The sequence below is a fragment of the Atta cephalotes genome (assembly GCF_000143395.1).
Source record: "Atta cephalotes unplaced genomic scaffold scaffold00021, whole genome shotgun sequence".
NCBI lineage: Eukaryota > Metazoa > Arthropoda > Insecta > Hymenoptera > Formicidae > Atta > Atta cephalotes.
The window spans coordinates 1,333,980-1,344,500 of record NW_012130085.1 but is presented as its reverse complement, the minus strand read 5'-3'; the positions used below and the strand labels follow the sequence as shown (position 1 = coordinate 1,344,500).

Here is a 10,521-nt window from a genome sequence, read left to right as displayed (position 1 = left end):
CCCCTCCTCTCTCTCTCTCTCTCTCTCTAAATATATCTCATTAGAGAAATATAAACTCTCATTTTTCAGACATGACAATAAATACTACCTTTTTTAAAGAATAAATAATGACAACCAAATAGATATTACCTTTTTTAATTAATAATAAATATTTTTTATCAATGATTATCATTTAAAAATATATTCTTTGTTTTATCCAGAAAATTAATATCTAGTTTGAATTTATCATTAAAAGTTATCACATATTACTTTCATTCAACTAACAAGTAATTTTTTACTTAAGTTCATACCACAGCACCTAGAAAACTGATTAAAATTTAACGAGTTATCTTATAGCTATTCCGTTGACTAGTAGTTTTAGTGAAATTTATGTATGCTAAAAAGAAATTTATACACAAGATGTTGCTGCTATATACTTTACTTAATATCGTACAGTGACTCACGAAATTGCCTCAAAATTTCAAAAGATTGTTTAGAAACTTGTTAATTCAGAAATATACTTTTTGTGCATTTCCTGGATATATATAAGCTATAAATATCATTTTATATCTATTTATTCTTCTCCTTATTCTGTTAAACTTTTGTTGAATTTTTAAGTTGGATTAATTTCGCGAATAATATGTGCGAATAATATGCACGCATGAAATTATAATATTTATTTAAAACATATTGCGTTCTACATTATACATAAAGTTAAACTTAAATCAATATTTAGCGTACGTTTTCATAAAATTATTAAAATAAATCTCATTTCAATATCCTTAATTCAAATTTCGATTGCTATGTAATGTTAACAATAATGGAAACATTAAAAATTGTGCGATAAAGCAGCATTTATTTATTAATTTTCATAGAGCAAGAATTGTTTCTAAATTTCTTAAAAAATGTATCTCTGAAAATTAATGCAAAACCATGAAACTTACTGAATACTTTTATGAGAATTATGTAGTTACGTTTGGAACTACAGGATAACTCATACAACCGGATGGTGCAGGAATGTAACAAGTACGTTGCAAAGTACGAAGTGCACAGGTGCACAGGTCCTTGAGGGAAATACTGTTCGAGGATGTTCCTCAGGATAACATCCGTCAGTTACAACTTATGATTAGAGCCTCGCCGCGCATTTAGTCAAAAAAGACGCGCGTATTTTTATAGTTGTCGACAAACGTTGAGAGGCACGGCCGCGATGGTATACGTGGAATTAATAATGACGAAAGAGCGAAGGGACATTCTTAACTAAGGCGTGGGCGCATATATCACGATGCCCCATTATGCTTATGAATATAAATGCACCCTCGGGGTGGCCACAATAAATGCTGGTCGCCGTACCGCTGGATTTCTGAATTCTGCTCTACTGCACGTACACGTGGTAGCCGCGGAATAACGAAAATAAAAACGACTCCCGTCTCTGCTGCCTCTTTTTCTTTTGCATCCCAGACTCTGGACAAATGCTGAGCGTGAGGGCGAGCATAAAAGAATAATTAAAATAAAGTAGGCTGCGCGTAACTTGAAATTATACACGAGTACTATAATGATAACAACAAAATGGTTAATAAGAACCACCGCCCTTGGGTATGCGCAATTTTTTTATAGGCTGAATAAGACGGTCTCAAAAATTGTTTTTTTTTTAATCATAGGAGGAAATTCTACACGTATTTTGTTGCGTATTTGTAGAATATGATTGTGCTGTTCTATATTTTCTGTTGTTGTAACCTTGGATGTCAGAGCACAGATTGTGGGTTCGCCGAGGACAGATTAGATAGAATAAATCACTTTTGGATAAAATAAACCACGTTTTCACTAACACACTTATTTAATGAATTCTTTTTACAATTTCACTTTACCGTTTTTAGTATTTTCGTATTTTAACAAAGTTCTAAAGGTATACTTTACAATCCTGTTATTTATTGTTTAATCACTTTTTGGAATGTTACTCAACGTTACAGATTCACGGTCTTAATCGTGACACATATTATATCTTATAAGTGATGTGAGATAAAACAACTCTGTCTATACACAACGGGGTACGCTAAAATAACGCTCGATCTGCTGACCAGACTTGAATTTGATTAGCTATTCGAGCTAGTTTCAATCATTGCCTCTTTTAAATCAGTGCTGATGGGTCGCATTCGGATTTCTAAATTAGCGAACAATCGTTTCTGTCTTTCGCAATTTGCGGAAGACTGTTTCGCATTCTTTTGCTCGCCACTTTCACAATATTGCATTTTTGCAACTTTTCGGAAGCTTCTTCTTGAGTCATTGATCTGCAAGTCATTTATCCTGCAGTTTCTAAGTATATTTTACTAATTATACGTTTGATTTAATTTTACTATTAGTTATAGCTACCGCTAATATTGTGTTGAAATTAAAAAAAGTTTGTCAAATCATGAACATTCAAAATAAAATTCATTTTTTTTCTTAAATTAAATGAACCTAAATTTAAGTTTTGTCTATAAGAATAAAATTATATATTTTTTATTATAATGTATTAAATATAAATAACTAATGCAAACACATTTCTCAGAAAGGTTTAATATTAAATTAAATTAAAATACTTAAATAATATTTTTAAGTAAAGAAGAAAGAAATGTAAATGAAATAATAAAAAGTAGTTAACTACATTTATCGAGTTACAATGGCTTGTAAGAACAAGACCGCAATGTTATTCGCATTAAGCATCGAAAATACCGACGTTTCTTAGTCATTAAGACCATTGCAAAAATCTTCGGTTACGAGCCTTGTCAGTTTCTTCTTTAGCGATTAACTTGTAGGGGTTGCAGTTTCCACAGCTCCTTTTGGTTTCTTTTTCTTCGACCAGCACTCTTTTATCCGCCGCATACCTTCTCTTTGGATCGCTTCCAACCGTTTGGATTTTCCCTCACCTTCGCAATCGGTGCAGCCGATATCCTATCTCAGTCATTCTCCCTTTTTCCTTCCACCTATTCCGAGATGGCCCGTTCTTTTATACGTTTTATCGTGTTTGTCCATCATCGCCATTTATCTCCGATGTATCATCAATTGTTGTTAAACAACACATGTACACATATATATTACCATGCTTTGAATTATCATATTGAAACAAATCATACTCAATACAATTGCATAATAATTACATTGCATATATATACATATACGACTTCAATTTAGCTTTCTTTTTATTTTTTTTATCAACATTAATATACCGACTGTTATTTTTTTATGTATTACCATTTTCACTTGAATTTCAATAAAACTTCAATATTGATTTAACGTTGAATATTGAATAAATAAAAAAAATGTTTGCTGGGTAAGGGACCATGGCTCTGAACAATTTTTACATGCTGAGATGTGTTTTCTAAAATAAAAAAAAGTTATTGTAATTTTATCAATAATAATAATATGAGATATTGAAGAACAAATAGAAAGTTAAAAGAATTATCATTTTTTTATCATTAATATTAACGTAAGGTGACGAAGAAATATATTATGTTTTCGTTCATTGCTATTTTTCCTACTCAATCGTTTATCCTGCGTTATTAAAAGCGACTTTGTTAACGTAGTAATCAAATTTAGATCTGTGTGTAACTCGACCGCCACATATGTTTTTATTGGTAATCCTTTTTGTCTCTACCGTGCTAATAAAAACGGATCTATCCAGCAGGCGTTCAGTATGTCCCGCAAGCTGACACTTTTGTGGTATTATTGTGCTTTGTGGAAGACCACGCATAATGGTCAACGAGATTACCCATCATATTATGGCTGCTCGATCTTCATAAAGAGAAATACAGTATGTTATTTGTTGATGTTAAATAATAACAATCCATAAATAACAACGATGAGGAAATAGGTGTTCATATACAATGTAACATTTTTTCAAATCAGTACTAAACAAGGTTTTATTATCGTGTACGCACAATTCTTTACATAAATATGACTTGCTTAAGATTTTATGATATTATTTTTGAGCATTTCTAAACAATTATTTTATGTGTCTGCTATAATTATAACTTTACTGAATAAATTTTAATTAATATTTTGTTGTTTTACAAATAGATAATATTTGTAAAGTTTCTTATAATAAAAAAGGATATATTTTTTTAAAAATTCCATCATCCTTCAATTTTTTAAAATTTCGCTTTGAATTTATTATGCAATAACGTAAATTCATATATGGTGAAATTTTTTTCTAAACATTTATATATGTGTGTGTGTGTGCGTGTGTGTGTGTGTGGGTGGGGTGGTGTATGTGTGTGTGTGTGTGTGTGTGTGTGTGTGTGTGTGTGTGTGTGTGTGTGTGTGTGTGTGTGTGTGTGTGTGTGTGTGTGTGTGTGTATATTGGAACACTTCAAAAATACTAAGAAAGTAGTCTTTTTTTAAGATGAATTTTATATATATAAATTCTGAAATATTATAAGTTCTTATTCTACATTTCTGAAGAAATACATTAAAATTTTTCGGATAAAATTTGATAAAATTTTATCAGATATTATATAATATCTGAATAAGAAATCTTAGAAATCTTAAAATATTTAATAATTCATATATATAAAGAATTTTAGAAAAGTATAGCTTTTTCTGCACTTCTGAAAAATGTTTCAATTTGTATAAAAGAATCTGAACAATTTTCTAAAAAGTTGTTAAATTAATGAGAAATTCTAAAAAATTCTGAGAAAAATTTATATATAGTTATAACAAATTTCAATATTTTTTTACATTTTATACGAAAATAAATTAAATAATAATATGAAGCTCTTTTTATTATTTATATATAATTTTAAGTGATATTAAAAGAATACAATTTATTAAGAGAGAACATTTAATATAAAAAAATTACACTAATTTGTAAAGTTTCTGTTTCTCAAGATCTGAATAGTGATTCTTATACATTTTACTCCGTAGTACAGTAAAAAAAAAGTATTATAAATTATTTATAAATTTTTTAAAATAAAGTTCCTGATTTTTTAAAATCTGTAATTGATAGAACTTTTTTCATCTTATATTCTTTTTCAACAGCTAAAGATACATAAAAATCATCATTTAGGTGTGTTGTGAAACAGAAACTTTTTAAATCAGTATTATCTTTCTCTTATTTCTTCTCTAATGATAACGATTATTATTTTTATACTTTACAGTTTGCAGCCAGTTCAGTAGAGGTGTATCTTCGATGTTGGGCGCTGTGAGTCCAGACTCGTTTGATACGCTACATTCATACAGCAACACCTTCCAAATGCCATTTGTGACACCCTGGTTCCCTGAAAAGGTAAATAAGCCATATTTATTTCTTTCAGATTTATGGCATTAAAAGCATCTCAACTTTATCATTTTACTCATCTTATTTTTTAATGTTTATATATTTCTTTAGAATTATATCAAAATGATAACAATTATGTCTTATAAAATATATTTAAATTTGTGTGTCATTGTTTTGGGTTTTTCAACAAAACAATGAAATCATCAATTTCAAGAATTCATGAGACATCATTTGTTTCGTTCGAAACAGAATATTGCAATTGGTCATAGCCAATACTTTTTCTCAGAGCAGGACAATGAAATGAAACCTTATTTAAATCTAATTTATATTCATGGAACCTGTTTTTCCGTGTGTCTTTTCTTTTATAATCTTATATTTTATACTCCGCATATCTTTCCTTCGATTCCCTGAAGTAGAACGTACAAGGAAATCTAAAAGAAATATTTCACAAACCGGTTCTACTTAAAAAACAAAGTTATATATAAAATTTAGATTTCATTTCGTATATCTGATACTTTATTGAAGTATATAAACGTAACATAAACGTATTTCGTAGTCATATTACCTAATAATTCCCATTAAATTTCAAGTCTTGTTAAATTTAAATTACATCGAACAGTATATACATGCATAAAGGCTAAAAGATTGCCATTCAAGTTGAAGTGCCTATGGCAAAAACAACTCATATTCGATGCATAAATTTTCCATCGTGCTTATCAATTCAACGTGAAAAAAAGAAAAAATACGTGCATGCACGCATTTGATAATAATTGTCATGTACAGAATCAATAGTTTCGTTTCGCGCTGCAACTGATAATTAGCGACGCTACGAGATGCATGATGATGGATTTGGTCGATACAATCATCCATACAAATACGTAAATGTGTATGCGATACATACGGTATACATATTACAATTTGAATTTCGAAATGAATTGGCTCACCGAAAATTTATTCGCCAGCTCGAATTGTGGAGCTGCATTTATCGCACCGTTGTAAACTGATATCGTACTATGCTGTAGGATGAACGTCGGATTCGTGAGTATTTCGGCGGTTGTGTGCGTATTTTTCCCACGATATATTTCCGTGCAGCATAAGTATATATATGTACGCGTAACGAACGTCGATGTCGTTTAAATGGTAATCGCGCGGTAATGCTGATTCGACGCCTCGGCTTTCTACTCCTTTTTTTTTGGGCCAATTACGGTTTGCCAGGAACGGCCATTTATATAGAGAAAATCCTTTTTCAATTTCCATGAGATCCTTGCCTGCACTGCTTTTGCATCGCTGCTTCATTCTCAAGAAAAAGAGACGTTATTGGCATTGGAAATTCAATACGTGGATATAATCATTCAGCTAGACGATAATTATTTTTTAAAATCTTATACACGGTATTTACTTCCTTTCATCATCATCTGAAGGTTCAATAAAGAAAGTATTATTTTATTTTAAAAAGATATTTTTAAATTACTCTCTTGTTCAATCTGCCTTGGAAAATCTCGCAATTCATTTCTAAAGCGCGTAAATGTTTTACGAGAAAAAGCCGAGTCGAGACTCGACAACTGAAATTAGTATCAAAAGGCATATATTTCGGTAATAAATCACTACGCGCAAGCACCAGTTGCACATTCGCAGGAATTAAGTTTCAAAGAGAATTCACGAGTGGTAGGAGCTCGATTGCACCGACTCAGATTAAAGTTTCGACGAAGCATCCTTTCCCTCCTAAGTAGAATTAATTTCGGCAGCGCGTTAAGTGGATGACGTACGGCTGTCTGTTCAAAATTTCACGACGAGCACGATCGTAGGACGCCGAAATGCACGGGATTATTGTGTATCTAGGTCCTGACACCATCCTCGGGTCTCCTGGACTTCGCCATAAGTATGCGACCGGATTACCATCGTGCTATCATCGATACGGTGCGATACTATGGTTGGAAGAAAATCATCTACCTCTATGACTCCCACGATGGTAAGTCCTTTTACCCTGCCGCTTTCTCATGCATTTCTCATTTTACAGCGCGTAGCTGCGGGCTACGGCGCATACCGCTCGCTGTAGCTCGCGCCTTTTCGCCTCCACCCTTACGATATCTCTCTTTTTATTATATCTGCCAAGTAGGCTCGGTCTCTCGTGGCCAACTTTGCCGATATCGTAGACATGGGATATCGAGTGGATTCCCCGACTTCTGCGCGGAATAAAAACATACGCGTATGGGTAATCTCCTGACACCGCGATCATATTTTTATATGTTTATGTAACAAAATATAATATAAATGACATTCGTAAGGCAAATGCTGTTAAAATTATATTATATTCGTAAACAATCTGTGCAATTTACAAGCTCTGTATGGAAAGGAAAAATTTTCGTAATGTCCAGTTTAGACACGATCTAAAATTCACTTTTATATTTGAAAATAGAATTCTGAATTCTGTTTGATATGTATATTTTGATATACGTGTGTGTATTTTAGTATATATTTTGTATGTGCATGTTATTTTGATTCTTCATAAATATTTGTTGTGCTACACGGTACATAAAATCATAAAATTCTATCTCAAATTCTGAAATAATAGTTTGCCTAAAATAGACTCTAAAACGATACGTGAATTAAAATCCCTGCATCAAAATCATGCGAGCGGAATAATGTATGATTATGAAATATGGTCATGCTTAACGCCTCCTCGCGGCGTGTTGCTGCTTGAAAGTGAATTGCATCACGAAAATATAATTTCTAATTAACTACTTATATTACTTGAATTTTCTCTACGTTTTGTTTTCTCGTCATTAAAATTGTATGATTTACAACCGGATGAAATCACACGTGTATCTGCAATCGTGTGCGTATTTTATGTTTCAATATGTTTGATACTCGGGGTTTTAAATATGAAATTGAAGAGAAAACAAAACATGAATTTCTGCATATTACTGTTTCAGGTATACCAATTTTATTTGGTCTTTATATAATATCAGTAATCGAATGCAAAATGTTGATTTACATTCAACACATATTGAAGGAAAAATAATTAAGCGTAATGTTTCGAAAGATAAATTACACGTAATTTTGAGAAAGGTTTCTGATTTTTATTTTTCTCTAATTTATTATACATGCAAAATATTCCATCAAAATACAATTATTATTATATAGTTCATTATATATTGCCTTATATAAATTATTATTTCAACAATTTGCTATTTAAAAAAAACATATTTTAAAAGTACAATTTATCAAGTACTACTTCAAAGCAGCTGATTTTTAAGAACTTCCTACATTGTCGACATTGCCGAAATTGAATCAAATTCCCGAATATGTTTCGCTTTCGTAATTCGAAACGGTGACAGGAATGGTAACTAACACAAATTGTAACAAGAATCTCTTCCCCGATCTGTTCGTACGAAATCTCATGTCAATCTTGATGCTGGAAGCAAAGCGACAGCGGTTTAATTACTTAATTAATGGAACATGGAGTAACTTTGACTGAACGAAACGATTAATCACCACGGATCGCGCTAGAGAGTTTTGTATCTCGCTGACTTCCGGCCGTTATAACTTGGTCACGTGCCTCGAGCATGAGAAAGCCATTTGGAATTCCTCGAGCCGACCAATTGCTCTTCTTCGACAAACTCCGATAAGAACGAGCTTGAGGTAGTCTAGTATCGCGGAAACGGAGGGAGTTTAATTACCGAATGCAAATGCAAATATACTTTAGGGACTATCGTGCTGTCTCCGTGCGTTGAACGACCTCTTTCCTTCCTACCTCCTGCCTCACCTCATCTCGCCTATTCCCGTTGTCGCTATCTGACGTAGTTTAACCATACCGTTTCCCGATTAAAGCAGGTATGAGGAAAGCAGCAAGACGATGAGTATTCGGAGAATCATTTGGATTTCATGGCAAATTTTTTATTACTTATCTCAGTCTTTCTTACGTTGATACCTCTCGGATATAATACCTCGCATACCTGAATTTATAATAAAACATAATTTGTATAAAATATCGTATTTGCATAAAATATCGATAATCATGGAATGTAATAAAAAATATTTAGCTTCATATAGTGATTCTTTAATGGCATATATCGGATATTTTCTTCGTGAACGATACACGTGATGAAATATAAGATTTTGAAATGATAGTTTTTATTACATTTGGTAAACATATCTCTGTATTAGATCAGATTATTATTTATTTTTTGTACAAAATACACTTATATTAATAAGAGGATTTTTAATATAATTAATGTTAATTTTGATAAATTTAAATTTATTAATGTAAATAAATAATTATTCTTTCATTTTTAATAATGCAAATAACGATTAACAAAAATTAAATTTTTCCATATTATTGAGTTACAATAATTACAATCTACGATAGCGAATTATTAATTATATATTCGCATCTAAATATTTTTATGAATTTATATAAAAAAAAAATGGGGTTTTGTTGAAACAGTTATTTACAAATTTGACTATATAAATACAGATCCGAAAACAATTTTATTAAAGTATAAATTAGATTTTGAGCTTTGTTACAAAAAGATTATTTAAATAGTGCAATAGCGTTTTATATGCATAAAGACACGTCATATAATTCATATCACATCATGCGATTGAAATGTACAAGAATAATATGCGGTTTATTACGACATATAATGGATTCGACCTTTCGATAAACTTCAGCTCACTGTCTCTCCATGTTCTTGCTCTTTTACTCTTTTATTTAGCTAATAAATAAATTACCTCATAGTTTATCTAAAGAAATGAAATAATCGGTCCATAGAGAGATAAATTATCAAGTTGATAAACACATACATAACAATACGACATGCTTAGAAAAATTGTGCATTGCTTTCAATATTCTTAACGTATGCGGTAAGGATATCACACGGCAATGACGCCTTTAAATCTGCGATGTCGTTCGCCGCGCAGAACATCACCAGTGCAATTTCAAAGTTAAGACACGTCAGATGTTTCCTCGATTGCGCCAGTAAAATGAATCGCCGTCGGTCAGGTCGACCGTTTGCATTGAAGTAGAACCGATTGCGCGAATAATCGAGAGAAAGTTTGGCGAATTACGTTCCATTAGATTTTCCTGTTTGCAGTATAAATGTTAAATCAGACTTCTAAAATCCTAAGTTTTTAGAATCAACCGTATTAACTGGCATTTGAACACGAGTAATACTTTCTACTGACATTTAAAATAACTCCCACAATTATTTCTGGAATTTTAAAAGCAGGAAACATACACATTCGGTGATATATATATATATATATATATATATATATATATATTATTT

At 31.4% G+C, this 10,521-nt stretch overlaps 1 protein-coding gene across 1 annotated transcript in view; it reads left to right on the top strand.

Annotated features, from left to right (window-relative positions):
- LOC105619341 (glutamate receptor 1) overlaps positions 1–10,521 on the top strand; it is a 115,243-nt gene that overhangs the window by 32,135 nt on the left and 72,587 nt on the right. The window contains 2 exon segments of the mRNA XM_012200860.1: positions 5,112–5,239; positions 7,070–7,199. Of these exon segments, the coding sequence (XP_012056250.1) occupies positions 5,112–5,239; positions 7,070–7,199 (258 nt within the window).